At 32.0% G+C, this 18,655-nt stretch overlaps 1 protein-coding gene across 1 annotated transcript; it reads right to left on the reverse strand.

The window, feature by feature from the left end:
* Positions 1–276: 276 nt before the first annotated feature.
* On the reverse strand, positions 277–1,164 carry CP1 (Ca2+-binding protein 1). The gene has a single exon (XM_039035350.2). The coding sequence runs from the start codon at positions 1,000–1,002 to the stop codon at positions 541–543; it is 462 nt and encodes a 153-aa protein (XP_038891278.1). The 5' UTR covers positions 1,003–1,164; the 3' UTR covers positions 277–540.
* Positions 1,165–18,655: the final 17,491 nt, after the last annotated feature.

Here is an 18,655-nt window from a genome sequence, read left to right on the forward strand (position 1 = left end):
AATTTTAATTTGAGTTCTTTAATTTTAATTTGAGTTTTTGTTTTAATTTAATCCGTTTAAATTATATTTCCATTAACTTAAAATAATAATGACGTCAAATTTGAAAATTATTTTTTAATTAAAATTTAATAATTTATAATTTACGAAACACAAACCAAATAAATAGAAGGTAACGGAAGAATGCAGTATAGTCTATCAGTTTTGTTTTTTTGTTTTTTTTTTTATTTTATTTTATTTTGTAGATAGTTAACAATTTTTTTTTTCTATCGGTCAAAATTTTCAGAAAAGAAAACCCCATATTTTCGCATTTGATTCCCCTTTAAAACACTAAAATTTATGAAGCAAACTTCTTGAATACAAATACATATATCTAAAAGCGGTTTAGGACGATTAACAAACCAAAAAAACGACTCAAGAAGTAACGTTTTAAACGTTTTTTTTCCCCAGAAGACACCGCTCTTACAATAACAACATTTTCCAGAAATGCTTTTCTCCAAAACTTCAGATCTAAATAAAAGAAATGAAAAGAAAAGAAAAAAATTAAAAGATATTATCAACGGCCAAAATCTTGAGCAATCCTTCATAACAAACGCCGTCCGATTCATCTCCACCGCCAAATCTAATCATCGCCGCAACCTCCTCATCGGAGATCGAGAATCCAGCCAAATGCATGTAGCTCTTCAAATCGGCGTGGCTCAACCGTCCATCTCCGTCTTTATCCATCGTCTTAAACACCTCCTCCATAATCCCCGTCGATCTCCTCCGTCCGCCGGACAATACGCGCTCGAACTCCTCATACTCAACAAATCCGTTCCGATTCAAGTCCGCCACGGCTATCATTGAGCCAATCGTATCCTCGTCGGCATCGCCAGCGCCGCTGTAGAATTTGCGAAGATCGTCGGGGCTAATCTTTCCGTCGTGGTCGGCGTCGAGTGCCTCGAATGCCTGACGGAAATCGGCGGCGACGTCAGAACGACCGGAGGAGGTACCAGAGGGGCACATGGCTGAAAGACAGAGACGAGATCAAATCAATGGGTGATTGGGGGAAAAAAGTTATGGAAATGAAGAGAGCGCGAAGGGTTTTATAGAGAGACGGGAATTTCGTGGTTCCCCAGTCTGTTGGGGCCCAAGTTGGTTTGAAACCGAATGGCTTGCGAAGCAAGCCGGAACCCTGACTTTATAGAATTTTATATTTTATTTATTTATTTTTATTTTTTAGCAGACTTGGACTTGAGTCTTTTTGTTTTTAATATATATTTATATATATATATATATATATATATATATTGTTTTATTTTAATTTAAATGAATGGGAGGAGGAGAATGAGGAATTTAGTTTGGTGTTACGTATGTGGTGACGACATTCGGGAAGACCGAATTTAAATTCATGGTGTTAAAATGGCTATCTAGATTCTTTTCCTAAATACTTGGGTTATTATAAAAATTGCCCCTATACTTTTTTGTTTTTTATGAGATGACCCAATATTTTGGGACTTTTCTGATATACTTCTAGTTGTGTGGAGTTACAATTTTATTTTCAGGGGTCCTTTGTTTTTTTTAGAACATACTTTTTTTTAAGAAAGAAAATGATGTCATAATGCCAAATCCCACATAAGAAACATAAGAGTTAAACCTTATTCATATACTATAGACCCTTTAGGTTATTACTTGAATATGATCCACCAATATGTTTACCAGTTCAAGTCTCATAGAATAACCTTGGATTTTTATCTTAATGGATAATTCATTATTGCATATTTAAAATAATCAACTATTATGTTAAATAACTACGAGCCTTTGGGCATAAATCTCAACACTATCTCCTTAAGTACCATTGATCCTCCAATGAATAATTTGCTTATGGTTCAATCATAAAAACCAAGTATCTCTCTAGCAAATGAGAGGGTGAGACCCCATTTTTCAAGTCCCTAAATCAACACTTAAGGAAACTACCCATCTATTTTTCTTATATCGGAATGAGTGAATTTCATGTTGCGAAATTATGTTATCAACTACCTATTTAGTCAAGTTCCTAAAATTGTAGGTACATTGAGTCAATGACTCGGGCCACTCTTACCTATACAAGTCAAAGGATGAGCCTTCATAGGCAAGAGTTTATAACTCAATCAAGATTAAGATCGAGTAACATATTGTTGGGGATTATGTGCTAAATCTCGTGGTTAGTAATGTATAAAAATAATCGTTTATTTAATAAAATAAGGAATTATTTTATTTGACCATTAGACTTGTGTAACTCAATCTAATAAACTAAGATCTAAGGATATTTTATGTAACTTGAACAGTGTGTGGTAGACATACAGGTGGATCATGTTCAAGTAATAACCTAAATGGTCTGTAATATATAGATAAAGTTGGGTGCATTATCCTGGTGACACTACGAATATGACCCACTATATCAATATTACATGAGTTGTCAGTATTACAAACGATTTCATCCAAATTATTCATGTGGAGACATATGAGTGAAGGTGTCCTATACAAATAGTTTATATAAGATCCGATCGCGAAATGATTAATCTCTTTTTATAGCACTGTTGACTAAAGAGATTAACATTTGATAGGATAACCATAGGTAACTCGACCTCAATCCTGAGTGAGTTAGCAATTCGTCTTTTTGTATGGGTGAGAGTGGCTCGACTTGCCGACTCAATAAGCTACCATTTTGGGGATTTGTCAAAGTAGAGAGCTGGGAACATAGCTACACGAGATGATTTTCACTCCTTCCTGATTTTAGGGTACGTAGATGAATTTTTCCCTTAGGGGCTAATTTTGTGTCTTAAACAATGAGGCTTCATCCTTTTACTGGCCCAAGTGGGATTTAGTTTATAGTTGAACTATAAACTGATTGTCATTAGAGTGATCAATGGTACTTAAGGAGTTAGATATAATTATACGGGTAAAACAATAATTTGACCCAATTGTAATTACAAGTGATTTGTGAAGGTCGACTTATTGTTGATTGGTTATATCTGTGGACACAGAAATATATTTAAGATACGAATAGTGCAGTTTGTGTTTTTAGTGGAGTGACCTGCAGTTAATGAATGTTGATTAATTTAATTAAATAGTTTAATTAATTAATCTCATATCATTAGAGCTTCTAACTTTAGGTCCATTAGATCCCATCGCTAACTCACTAAGGGTAAAACGAGAATCATTTAATTTTGAATTAATTCGAATTGTTCAAGTTAAATAAAGAAATTAATTGTATGAGATATGATTAATATAATGTATATGGAAATATTATAATATAAAGTTAATTTTGAATAATATTCAAAATTACATTTTATTATATGAGATAGATAAATATATGAATAAGATTCTAATATTATTTATCTAAATGAGATTATAAAACTATAAAAATTAATAGGAATGAGATTCATATCAAAACTATAAGTTATGTGAGATGATATTATTTTATTATGATTCAAGTGAAATTAAATATATGATATTTAATTATAAATAAATAAATAAATATTATTTATTTAATTATATTTTAATTTACATTTAATATATAAATTAAATAAAATAAAATGAGAATAATTCCCAATGAGAGTTATTCTACGAGTTAGCGGATGGAAGTTTTGAAGGAATAGAATTCCTTTGCGGAAGTGTGTGAATAGCGTGCAATTGGTTTCCAATTTTGAAACACTCAAAATACAGAGAGTAAATATACTATATAGAATAAATATTAAATTTCTATATGCATGCTTTTCTAAAGAGAGAAGAGAAGTAGAATTGTTTAGCCTTGTAGAAAATATCTTCTTGTTTTTCCTCTCCAAAGTTCACGAACACCAGAATGACCTGAACCCTAGATAACTCTTCAACACGGTACACCACCACTTGGAGCCTCTGCGATTCTTAGGATAAGAGATTGGAAGAATGTCTCTTTTCGTGTTTTTGGGAGAAGGAAAAGGCAAAGAGTTTGAGAGGGAGTGTGAGAGTTTGAGAGAGAGTGTGAGAGTTCTATGTGTTTCTCAGAAGGAACCTCTGTGTATCTTCACACCACTAACATATAGGAGAAGGGAACGAAGTTACAATAAATTCATCCCACCAAGTTACACACATAATTCCCCTGTAATGAGGAGTTATTTTAATAAAAATTAATATTATATTGATATGATTGATTAATTAACCATTAATCAATGAACCATATGTTCAGATCATATTAAAATGCAATTCTCCCTTATAACGGATAGTTTTAATATGAATCTTATTCATATCAATTTTAACCTATAGTTTTTATATGAATCTTATTCATATAAATAATATTTGGATCTTATTCATATATCTTTCACATGTTATATAGTTTTAATTATAAATCATATTTATAATTAACTATATACTATAATGTATCAACATACATTATACTATATATTAATCACATTAATATAATTACCACCTTTAATTTCCTCAAATAATCTTAACAATTCAAATTATTCCAAAAACAATTTTCCCTTGTTTTATCCTTACTAGCTAACAAGGGGACCTTATGGACCTATAGATTAGAAGCTCCAATGATGTGAGATTAATTAATTAAACTCTTTAATTAAATTAATCAATATTCATTAACTGCAAGTCACTCCATTGAAGACAGATAACTGCACTCTTCGCACTATAGATATATTTATGTATCTAGGGATATAACCAATCTACAGTAAGTTGACCATTCACAAATTGCTCATAACTACAACTGAGTCAAATTACCATTTTACCCTTGTAGTTACATCTAACTTCTTATATACCACTGATCCTTCCAATGAACAATTATTTATAGTTTAACTATAAACTAGAACCTTCTCTGGTCAGTGAGATGGCGAGACGTCTCATTGTTCAAGAATTAGAATCAACCCTAAAGGGAGCAATTCATCTACTTACTCTCAAGAGGCGAAGAAGTGAATTCCTTATTGTGTAGTTGTGTTCCTAGCTCCCCACTTAGACAAATCCCCAAAATGGTAGGCTTATTGAGTTGGCAAACTGGTCATTCTCACCCATACGGATCAAAGTACAAATCAAAGGATTTTCCTCATAGGTAGAAGTTCACAACTTATTTAGGATTAAGGTCAAGTTACCTATGGTTATCCTAGTGAAATGTAAGTCTCTTCAAGTAATGGTGTTATAAAGAGAGACTAATCATTTCGTGGTATGGTTTTATATAAACTCTTTGTATAGGATACCTCCACTCATATGTCTCCACAAGAATGATCAAGGTAAGTTCATTTACAATGCTACAAATCATTAACACTTTATAACTGTTGTAACAATTACAAAGTTTGTTGTATCCGTAGTGTCATCAGGGTAAAGTACCCAGCCTCATCCATATACTACAGACCATTCAGGTTATTACTTAAATATGATCCACTTGTATGTTAATTACATACATGTTTAAGTTACATTAAATAACCTTGAATCTTATTTTATTAGATTAGGTTAGTAGAATAAATATCAAATAAAATAACACTTTATTTTATTAAATAAATAATTTGTGTATAAATAATTTACAAACTACAAAACCCATGAGATTTAGGGCATCAAACCCAACAAGTTTAAACTTCCCCTCCAACTAGCTCTCCCTCTCACATTAAGGAAGAGGTTTTGCAGAAGATTAAAAATGTATGCCTTCTCTTGATTATGTGGGTAATCTCTACAAAATCTCTGTACCAAAAGAACTCTCTCTCAACCTTTTTTTTTTTTTAGAAACATTGTTCTGTAAATCTTTTCCTTTCCAAAGGTTCCCATAAACCTTAATTTCGTATGGAGAATAACAAAGAAGACTTGGTGGTAATGTCTTGGTACTTGTTTGTGATTGTTCGTGAAAGTATTCGTGATTATTATTGGGTTTTGAGGGAGTTCGAGTCGCAGAGAAGAATTATATTGAAGATAATCTTCAAGAGGTAATGTCTCTTCTTCTCTTTATAGAATACTTATAGGAATGTGTTTATCATGTGCTTCGTTTTTCTTTGGTTCCATATTTTCCAAAATGAATTTCAAAGGCACATGCGTTCACATGCTTCTGCTGAGGAATTCGATCTATTCAATTTGTATCGGAGCCAAATCGTGCCTCTGTTTTTCATTTTAGAAACAAAAATTAGAGAAAAATGTGGGTTGTTTTTTGTATTCCGAATATGGTTTGCGAAATATATGTTTCCAGATTTGGCACTTTAGATTGTTTTTCTACTTGATTCGATCTTGCAAGGATCCTTTGTTTTTGGGCACTTAATTCAGCAATCATGTTTGTTAATCTGGGTCTTAGAGTTTTAGCAAGTGTTTTTGAAGAAGAAGACCAAAACCGAAGCAAATAGACGAAGATCAGAGGAAAATTGTAGATCAACCATATGGGGTCAAACCTATAGGTTGCAAATGGATCTACAAAAGAAAACGAGACTAAATTGGCAAGGTACAAACCTACAAAGCCAGACTCATGGCAAAATGTTTTACTCAAAGAGAAGTAGTTGATTATGAAAAAACTTTTTCTCCTGTTGCCATGATAAAATCTATAAGAATACTTCTATCCATTGCCACATACTATGACTATGCAATATGAAAAATGGATGTCCAGACAGCTTTTCTGAACTACCATCTTGATGAAAGTATTTTTATGTCTCAACCAGAAGGGTTCATCGAACAAAGACAAGAACAGAAAGTCTGTAAGCTTAAACGATCCATTTATGGGTTAAAGCAAGCTTCAAGATCTTGGAATATAAGATTCGACACTGCGATCAAATCTTATGGCTTTGAACAGAATGTTGACGCACCTTGTGTTTACAAAAAAATAGTCAACAAGACTGTACCATTCTTAGTACTTTATGTTGATGATATCTTGCTCATTGGGAATGAGATAAGCTTCCTTGCTAACGTAAAGAGATGGTTAGCAACATAGTTCCAAATGAAAGATTTGGGTGATGCTCAATATGTTTTAGAGATACAAATTTTTCAAAATTGAAAGAATAGAACCCTAACACTGTCTCAAGCATCTTATATAGACAAGATGTTATCAAGATATAATATGCAAAATTCCAAAAAAGGTATGTTGTTTTTTAGACATAGAATTCATTTGTCAAAGGAATAGTGTCCTAAGACACCTCAAGATATTGAGGAAATGAAAATAATTCCATATGCATCTGCAGTTGAGAGTTTGATGTACGCAATGTTATGTACACGTCCTAACATATGCTTTACAGTTGGAATCGTCAACAGGTTCCAATCCAATCCAGGACACAGTCATTGAACTGTTGTAAAAAATATCCTCAATTATCTAAGGAGAATGAGGGACTATATGCTTGTGTATGGACCTAAGGATTTGATCCTTACTGGATACACTGATTCTGATTTCCAGACTGACGAAAATTTAAGGAAATCTACTTCAGGATCAGTTTTCACTCTTAATGGAGGAGTTATAGTTTGGAGAAACATTAAATAGAGTAGCATCGCTGACTCCACAATGGAAGAAGAATATGTAGCTGCATGTGAAACCGCTAAAGAAGTAATATGGCTACGCAAATTCTTGACTGACTTGGAAGTAGTTCCAGATATGCACCTACCCATCACATTGTATTGTGACAATAGTGGTGATGTTGCCAACTTGAAAAAACCAAGAAGTCATAAACGTGGAAAACATATTGAGAGAAAGTACCATCTCATCAGAGATATGGTACACCGAGGAGACGTGATTGTCACGAAGATAGCCTCTGAAAACAACCTTGTTGATCCATTTACGAAGGCCCTCTTGGTTAAAGTGTTTGAGGGCCACCTGGTTGTATTAGAACTCTGAGCAACGTAATCTAGGGCAAGTGGGAGAGTATCTATGGTATTGGTGATGCCCTAGTTTATTGTATTTTTCCTCTATGTTTCTCAACATTGTATTATATATATTTATTCTCACTCGAGTTTAGTCCAAGTGGAAGATTGTTGGGAATGTCCTAGAACTCGCAGTTCGTAAATTTTGTGTTAAACATTCTATTTATCAATAAAATATTATAGAGTATTTTATTCAAATAAAGTTATTGATATTGCATTCTATTATGAAAATCCCATAAACATATCCATGGCTATAGTATGAATACTTTAACTTTACGTGTTGATATAAATAGGATCAAATTATAGTATATAGCCTAAATGGTCTATAAGTATATGGATGAAGTTGAGTATTTCGTCCAAGTAACACTATTGGATGCGGCCCATTTTGTATATTGATACAAATGATGTGATTCACAAATAACTCTTGTAGAGATATGTGAGTGGGGGCATCCTATGCAATGAGTTTGCATAAGAATGAACCTCGAAATAGTCACTTTTTCTTATAACGACCGTTTAATGTTAAAACTAACTATTTCAACCTAGGATAACACGATCTTAATCCTGAGCTTACTATGAACTCCTGTTTATTTCGAGATTATCATTTGATCTGCATAGGTGAGAGTAGTTCAACAACATTGCTCAATAAACCTTCTATTTTGGGGTAAGACTGGGTAAATAACTAGGAACATAGCCATGCAAGATGAAATTCACTCCTACCCGACTTAGGATTAGCAGATAAGTTGTTCTCTTAAGCACTGATGCCTGGTCTTGAACAACGGGGCCCCACCTTCTCTTGTTAGAGAGAGATATGATTTATAAATGATATTACAAATCAGTTGTTCAATAGAGGGTCAGTGGGAGCTTAAGGTGCAAGATATATTTACAGGGGTAAAATAATAATTTTGACCTAGCTATAAATACGAATGACCTATGAATGATCGACTTGCTGATATAGTCGAAATGGACAGAAATATATTTACAATAAGGAGAGTGCAACTATCGAGTTATAGTGATATGCATTGATAGTTAACGAATAGTAATTAATCCGGTTTAAAGAGTTTAACTGATTGATTACAAATCATTGGAGTTCATGATCTGTAGGTCCATTAGGTCCCTCTACTGACTCATGAATTGGAATAACAAACTGAGTATTAATTGGATGAATTTTGGAATTAGGGTTATGAATTTGAAATGTTCAAATTCAATTATTAGGGTTTTCAATTTATTGTATTTGATATAATTAAAAATGTTTAATTTGGTTGAAATTAAACGAAATTAGAGAATCAATTAATATTTAAAATTATAATTTAAATATGAAATTGAGTCATATTGGTGAAATTGATATTTTATTGATTTATTAAGATATTAAATTAATACTATTTTAATTAAAAAGGTTTAATTAAAATAAAATTAGTTTTATATAAATTAATTAATTTTGAATTAATTTATAAAACTAATTTTAAATAAAATATTTATATTTAAAATCAAAAATCAAAACTAAAATCATTAACGTCTGATACTACATATTATACCCACTTATCGAGATGTTGGTAGTCTAGTATATATTTTTTAAAGTTCAAGAACTATATATGACACAAATTTAGACGTTAATGAGCTAAACTTTTAATTTTATATTAAGTTGTGCCTCTTAACATATAATATTTTATCTACCACTGTTCATATATTAGTTAGTTATGATCGTTTTGACAATGTTATATGATTTGAATCTTATGTCGATGCATCTAAAATTATGTTTAGCTGAACTTGTGTCCCCCTTCCCCTGCATAATATCATGGCTCCGCCACTGCATGAGGCGACCTTCAAACAGAGACGGACAGCGACGACGAGCTTCTATTGGCAATTTGTAGGCAGTTCGCAGGGAGATGAGAACCAAACGGTTGCGCGAAGGAGAAAGAGAAGAGGGAGATGATAAAGTCCTCGATTTGCTCTTCATCGTCTAAGCCCTAAAAAATGAAATGTCATAATAATTTTAAGATTGCTATTGAATATTATTTACTTAAATACCCCCAATGTTAAAAATATTAAATATATTGTTAATTTCAACCAAAGAGGTTGAGTTTTCATTTTAGAATTAGGCAATTTTTAAAATATAAACTCCAAAACCTACTTTTTGAAAATTTTTAAATAAAAGATTCTAATTTCTAATCATTTAATAATTTTAATTTAACTTAGCTAAGGCTATAGTATTAAATTTCCGATGAAATGTCAATATTTTCATCGATATTTCCATTATACAAAGAAAAATCCACAAAACATAATAATTCAACAACAAAATATCGCTAATGTAAATTTAATATACATAATAAATATGTTAAATTGTTTAAAAATCTTAAAATGTTTATTTACTAATGTAAATTTATTTTTAAAATTTTTTGTTTTTATAATTTTTCCCTAATATCCATCAAAATCGAATTTTTATTGATATTTTCATTGAATTTTTGTAAAACTAAGACCTCGATATTTTTGTCTACATTGATATTTTCAACATTGACTAAGGGTTATTATGAGGTATTCGTTTTCCAAATTATAGCCAAAATTTACTGATATGTTTTTTCCACTCGTCTTTGTGGTTGAGAAAGTCAACCACAACTAAGTTTCTTCTTAATTACTTTTTAATGACAATTCATACAAATAATAGTTATTTGACCTAAATAGCATTCATAAAAGTCTAGAAACTCTAAAAAAAAAAAAAAATGTTTCATGCTAAAAGCAATTTTTTTATTTTTATAACTTAATGACTCTTAGTAGTTGCCACTATCTTTTGGCTGTTAATTATATTCATTAATTATTAACACACACACACAAAAAAAAAAAAAAAAAATATCACAATAGTAAAAAAAAACCCGAAATTTTTTCCTTTTTTCCTACCAAAATCGCGCCTTATTCATTTTCCTACATTCAATGATTCATTTTTACGGTCATCAAGACACAAAATAGTTGTCATGAATTTCAAAAAATCAGGAAAACTCCGCTTTTTTCTCGCCAAAAACCCGTGAAATGAACTTTTATAACTGTTTTTCTCTCTCCCTCTCTAAATGTGCTAATGTGCATGTGTCATGGTATGTATTTTTGTTGTAGTGTAAATCCTAGTGAGCTATAAACTTCTGTCTATGAGGATAATCCTTCAATCTATATAGGTGAGACTAGTCAATTTCATCCACTTAATAAGTCTACCATTTTCATAATAATAATTATTTTCAATGGTTAATTTTTTTAAAGTAATTTTGACATTTCAATCTCTTTCATATTTGCTATAACACAATTTCTTAACAAAATCTTTAATATCCCTAGTGTGGATTTTTCATTTTTACCCATCTAAAAAAAAAAAAATTTAAGAACTAGATTGTATTAAGGAGGAAAGTATGGCAAAACAAAAGTAATAAAACCATTAAATTGAAGTATTTCAAATTATTAGTTCTTCTTTACATGCTACTCAAATATAGATATAATTTAACACTTATGGATTTATTATTTTTTTTTTGTTCTAAGACAAGTAGAAAAACGAGACGGTTTAAAACTCCCATCTCTGTTGCTCGGAGATATATGCCTTTAATGGGTCGTTTGGTTTGAGGGAATAGAGGGTGAGAATGGGTATAAATATATAAAATCCTTGATTGGAGAATTTGAAGTATTTAGCTGGAAAAAAACATTTTTCCCAGGTATCAAGGATGACTCTCTTTGCATGCTTTTTATTCCCACCGTAATTGGTGGGTTTTAATAAACCTCCACTTTTGCTTCTTCTTCTTTTTTTTTTTTTTTTTTCCATTTTTTATTCTTTTTCAATCTATTTTTCTCTATTTTTATTCATTATTTTTCTCTTCTTTTTTATATATATTACTTCAACTTTTTTTAATCATTTTTTTGCTTTATGAGATATTTTTACATGTTTTTCTTTTCTATATTTATTTTATTTATTTTTTCCTTCTTCATTCTATTTATTATTAATTTTTTTCATTTAATTTTATTATTTTACATACTTCATTCTTATCATTTTATTCTCATGCTTTTCCATTCTATGAATTAAGATTAAATTAAATTATTTTGTTTAAAAATATTGTAGTGTAAATTAATTATTGAAAGGTAAATTTGGTTTAATTTAATACTTTATAATTGCTCATTATTCTAGTAACTTTAATTATAAATTACTCATTTTACAAATACTTGTAATTAATAATTTTTTTATTATTATTATTATTATTTGATTGTTAAATAATTATTTTTCTCAAAATTTTGAATTGATTTTATTGTTTATCAATTAATCTAAAAATTTTTATAGAGTCTTCACAGTTAATTTTATAAATTAAATACAAAGATAATTTGTTCCCATAAAATTTAAATAGCATTTTCATGTACAACCAAACACAATCATTCTTAATTCCATCAATCTTATTCACAGGTTTATAATTTCCAGTCATTCTTACTTCTTGGTGTCAAGTCTATATCTAGATTATCAATACTTTCAGATATCTATAAATTTGATATCGCCACAAGAAGTGAACCGACATTTCAATTATACTGTAAAAATATTTACGAAACAATTGAAATAAGCAATAAAATATCACTAATATGGATATAATATAAATAAAATATATTTTAGCTTGTTTGAAAAGTGTAAAAAGTTGATTTATTGATATAATTTTTTTTTCAGATTTTGTTACTATATATTGTTTCTTCCAAATTTTCATTAACATCCACATCTTATCATATTTTCATCCAAGTAATGTGTGATACAACTTGGGTGCACATATGTTTATGCATCCCCTTTAATCACCAATGGAAAAAAATATATAAAAAGTTATACATTATTTTGGTCTCTATACTTTTAATAAATTTTAGGGGGCATTTGACTCACCAACATGAGTTTAATTTTGGTCTCTATACCAACTCAATATTTGGCCTGCCAACTTTAAATGTTGGTGGAGTTGAGTTCGTATATCTTACCAACTACTCCAACTCTCCATTCTTCCAATGTTTTCAGTGATTCCACCCATCAATCACTATCGACAACTATCGCTGTCACATTTTAGAAACTAACTCTGGGCTTCGACAACCACCTTCGATGACAACTCCCGCGACTAACTCTGGGCTCTGATAACCACCTCCGATAACAACTCTAGCGACCAACCCTAGGCTCCGACAACCACCTCCGATGACAATTTCGGCGACCAACTTCGACGACCACCTTCACGCAACCAACTTTAACGACCAATTCGAGGCTCTAGAAACAACATCCGATGACAACACCAACAACCACCTTCACGCGACCAACTCTGATGACTAATTTCTGGCTCCGACAACCACCTCCGACTACAAATTCTGACTAAAATCACCTTTGATAATCAACTTCGATGACCACCTTCGAGCAACTTTGACAACCAACTCGGGGCTTCAACAACCTCCTCCGATGACAAACTCCGGCAACCAACTCAAGTACCACCTTCATGTGACCAACTTTAGGCTCCGAAAACACTTTTGACTACAAACTCCAACGAAAATCATCTTCGATAATAAACTTCGACGACCACCTTCGTGCGACTAACTCTATGCTCCGAAAACCACCTCTGACGACCAACTCCAATACAACCTTCATACGACCATGTTCAAACTCCAACAACAACCTCCGACTACAAACTCCAGTGAAAATAATCTTCGATAATCAACTTCAACAACCACATCTGACATTATAAGATTGATGATTTTTAAAATATGTTGTAGTGTTGTTGATTATATAAATAATAGTATTTTTTCTATATTAAGTGCAATATTAAAATGTAAAAAATTGTAAAATATATTTTTATTTAATCGAATTTCCATATCAAGTGTTAAGAATACTTAAACCAAAAGTATGTATGTAGTTGAAAAGTATTGAATATATAACAAAAAAAACATAAAATGAAGATTTATTTTTCTGGAACATTTTCTAGCAAGAATTAGTGAAAATGGAGATTTGTTATATGATGATCCTCCAAATTTTGAGGAATTGAAAGTGAAATTGTTGAGTAAATGTGGTGACATTCTATTGGTTGCTAAGATGATGGAGGAGATTGAATTAAAAAAATTCATGATAAAGTAAAATATATAGAGCAACAACAGGAATAAAAAGAAAAAGAAGAAGATGATAATGAAATTTATGGAGAAAAAGTAGATATCAAAAGTTTTGATTTCTCTTTGGTTTCACATTTTATTTAACCAAATTTATGCAAGAAATATATTGGGTTAATTGTTGTTTATTACCCAAAGAGAAATAAAAAAAATAAAAGCTTAAAATAAAGTTCCTTGAATACTTCAAAATCAGCTCCCAAAACTACCCCTACTCTAATTCAACTGAATTCTCGTATAGCCTCGATTTACCAACAAATTCGTCAATTTTCATCCATAATTTGTAGGAAGATCCTTCATGAAAATTGTTAATAAAATTTCAACTTATAATTCCTTTTCTACAACTTAGAGTTGTCAAAACACCGCAACTTGCTCGAAACTGCCCAAATTCAAACCAACCTCAAGTCTTTTATGTTTTTCACCATCTTTCCGGTTGAGATTCACTCCGACAACCCTGGGTCATTTTCTCCACTCAATTTCCTATGGTTTTATGAAAGAAATTTGAAAATTGCACGATGAATTTCTAAACACCGACCCTCACAATTTGCTACTTTATATGTCATACCCCCTCTCAGATTACCCTCTTAATCCAAAAGAGAATGTGACGATACCAACCCTTTTGTGGCACTTAATGTCTAACTTACATCCTTAATTTTCTTAGAAATCCCTGGAATATATATATAACATTCACCAAACTAATAAAACTTTAAAAACAACCTCGAAACACTAGGCATCAACAACCACATAACTACATCATATTAACAGGTACAGAGTTCAGTGGGTCTCAACATACTTCACTATCCTTAATATGAGCAACATATATGTACAGACATTTATAGAATAAACACCTAAAACTTCTCGTTAGACTTTGAACTTTGAACTGAAGTCCTTGAGTGGCAGAGCAACAAGGTAGCTAATCTCTGGGGAGATGGTCGCTACCTAGGAAAAGGAAAACATCTGAAAGAATGAGCTACTCACCCAGTGAGGGAGTAATAAAACATATTTATCATGCTTGAAACTGAAAGCTGCCAAATAAACTCATACTTAAAACATTTTAAAACATAGTATCTCTGAATCCTTAGTTGAGAGAGAACCCTTTTGCTCAATTCCTCAACGTCAATCCTTATTTGGTATGGAGTAATCTCAACACTATCAGCATCAACTCTACCTACATGCACGTGGTAATAACTAAGTGCCGTTATACCTTAGGTACTATTGCCCAGATACCTTCTCAAGTCCTTCAGTATTAAGTTTAACATAATCATCATAAATACTCATACAGTAAACATGTATACTTGAAAGCATGAATAACATAAAAACATGTGCTTAACTTCTCTATCATGCGATCATGAATTTCTAACACATGCTTTTAAAATATAAAACTTAAATACTGAGAATCATGCTTTCAAAAATTTCTTTAAACTGAGTATGCATTAATAAGCTCTTTGAAAAACTAGTTTGCTTGGAAACTACTTAAGCATATCATAAAATGAGGCAAACATGATTCTAAATTAAGTAGACATGTGCTTACTAGAACATTTGAAAAATACTTAGTTTTCTCACTCACAATTTTTGACTCGATCCTTCAGATTTATAAGCTTGTCTTAATTGAACTTCGCCTAAAAATCACATAATTAACTTATGGTTATCCAGTCCAAACATTGCATAAATAACTCATCATTTTACCATGATTCCCTTATGAATGAACTCTTATTCAAGAGTACCTACGAGCAGAAGCGGATCTTTCCAATTTATTATGACAGAATTACTGCAAATACATTCAAAACATATTAATATGCATTCATAATACTAAAGAGATCAAGAGATCATACCAGATGAATATTTCTTCTTCACAGAGAGTCTGAAACCCAACCGTCTACCTCAAACAATCACCACTCGGATAGAAGAAAACGGAGAAGACACCACCACTCAAAGCCCTCGGTATTCTTGGAGTGAGAATCCAAAATGTGGGCTTTATTCGGATTTAGTAGAGGAAAGTAGGAAGAGCGACCGTACACAACGATCAAGCAAGTGGGAGAAGAGGTCGTCTATCGTATAGACAAGATGCTTGATTGTTTAGGTGAAGTATACGATCGTATAGGAAAAGTAAGCTATTGTCTAAACGATCGTGTAGGAAAATGTCAGCGATCGTATAAACGATCGTGTAGGAAAAGAGTGAGCGATCGTCCGAACGATCGCGTAGGAAAAAGTAAGCGATCGTCTATACGATCCTTTAGTAAATACCAGGAGCTAAACAATCACTTAGGAAAAAGGTAAACGATCGTTAAGATAATAGCACACGACAGTATAATCCGTATGCGATCGCTTAGCAATATTGTATATCTAAATGACCGTACAGTCACTATCGTATAGGCACTGATTTTAAACGATGACACTATCTTTTCACAATGTCCGCACACAACGAGATCAACACACCGTCTGCTATTTATAATGCACTCATCCGTTATTTAGAACAGAAGAGGCGCCTTCCCATTTCCTTTATAACCGTCTAATGAATGTGATCTTATCATATTCATAACATATAATTAATATCATATATTAATTATAATATTTTCCTCTACTAGATATAAATCATATTTATATCCAATTTCTTCCAAATTAATGTATCTCATATATAAAGTTAATTATATCATATCTAATTAACTCGTTCAATTATATCATATATAATCGAACTCCCTCTTATCAATTTGAACATTTCAAACTGACCCAAAAACTTATTCTCAACTTATATCTAAGCTACCAAGGGGACCTTGTGGACCTATGACTCAAAGCTCCAACGGTGCGTGAATAGTTGACTAAACTATTTAGTCACGATCTCCACCATCCATTAACTGCCAGACATTCCATTAAAGACCGACAGTTGAACTCTTTTTACCATAGATATATTTCTATGTTCATTAGATATAACCAATCATCACTACGATGACCCTTCACAAATGCTTGTAATTACAGCAGACCAATTTACCGTTTTGCACCTGTAATTACATCTTCCTCCTTAAGTACCACTGATCCCTCTAATGAACAATACAACATAGTCATACTATGTGTGAACACCTCTCGGGCCATGAAAAGATGCATGGGCCCACATCATTCAAGCTCCGGAATCAGTCCTTAAGAGAGAAATCTATCTACGTACCCCTACTTTGGGGAAGGAGTGAACTCCATCTTGTGAAGTTGAGTTCCCAGCTCCCAAATCAGACGAATCCCCAAAATGGTAGGTTTAAGTCGACGTTCTGGCCACTTGCACCCATGCAGATCAAAGGACCGCCTTCAATGGCAGGAGTTCCCAACTCACTCAGGATTGAGGTCATGTTACTTATGGTCATCCTAGTGAAGTGAAGTATCAGTCATGAACGGTGTTATATGACAAGACATTAACACTTCGAGGTCAAGTCTTATACAAACTCTTTATATAGGATGCCCCCGTTCGCATGTCCACTACACAAATGATCAGGATCAGACCATCTGTGACAAGTCATAACATTTGTAACAATTCCACAAAGTGGGCCGCGTCCGTAGTGTTACCAAGATAAGGTTTCCCTCCTATATCTATATACTACATATTATTTTTATTATCACTTAAGACATGATCCACTTGTATGTCACTACATACTTGCTTAAGTTACATAACACTATGGATATATAATATAAATGATATTTACTTCACTACGCGTCCGTAGTGTTACCAGGATAAAGTTTCCCTCTTATATCCATATAGTATAGACTATTTTTGTTGTCACTTAAGACATGATCCACTTGTATGTCACTACATACATGCTTAAGTTACATAAAGACAACCAGGGATATTAAGTTTATTGGTTTGTGGTAAAATGAAAAACATCTAAATGTGCAAAGTCAAGCAGTGAAGTAAACATCATTTATATTATACATCACAAGTGTTCGTACAAAGTCATTTACAAACTACAAGACACGAGATTTTAGGGTACAAACTACAACACCTTAACCCCTAAATAATCCCCAAAATGACCAAATTTTAGGTTTTAAGCATCCTTAGTCTTTAAATTATTCAAACAAATTCAAAAAAAGAAAATAACCTTAAATCTTCCAAATTTATTATAAAATTCCTTTTTCGAGTTGAAGCATCCTTCAGTTCAAAGATAGTTTTAAACATTGCTCCAAATTATTTAAACAACCTAAAATCTCAAAAACAGAATTTTGATGACGTCAAAAGATGACAAACATCATCTTCTTCCTTTAGACCACCAATTTTTTACAAGTTGCTCTGTTTTACGACAACTACTTTCAAGCTTTTAAGCTTCAATTTCACCCAATCCAGCCCCAAAACCACTCAAATTTCTTCTACAAAACTCATTAACTACCTCTAAATTAAATCACTCGATAATTTAGAGTTCACGAATTACCTTGGATAGCTCAAAATTTCGATTGAATCCCGACTACCCCATTTCTGCAAAATTTTGTGCAACCCATTGTTTTTCTCAAAATTTATGGCCTTCCCAAATTCGTTCTCTTTAAGCAGCCCTCGAAGTTCTTCCTTACTCGATTCTCTTCAACATTCATGAAGCAAATATCTCGATTGATCAACTGGTTTGAGAAAAATTCTTCAAATTCTCCATGGGTATACAATTGTACGTGACAATAGCATTTACAGCTTTCAACCTTTAATTCATCAATTTCTAAACCAAATTCCCTCAAATTTCTTACACTAAACTCATGA

This window comes from Benincasa hispida, chromosome 1, assembly GCF_027475165.1.
Source record: "Benincasa hispida cultivar pf3 chromosome 1, pf3_genome.v1.1, whole genome shotgun sequence".
Lineage (NCBI taxonomy): Eukaryota > Viridiplantae > Streptophyta > Magnoliopsida > Cucurbitales > Cucurbitaceae > Benincasa > Benincasa hispida.

Bases quoted from the DNA above. Each gene is read 5' to 3' on its own strand.
- CP1 (XM_039035350.2), bottom strand. From the start codon at position 1,002: ATGTGCCCCTCTGGTACCTCCTCCGGTCGTTCTGACGTCGCCGCCGAT.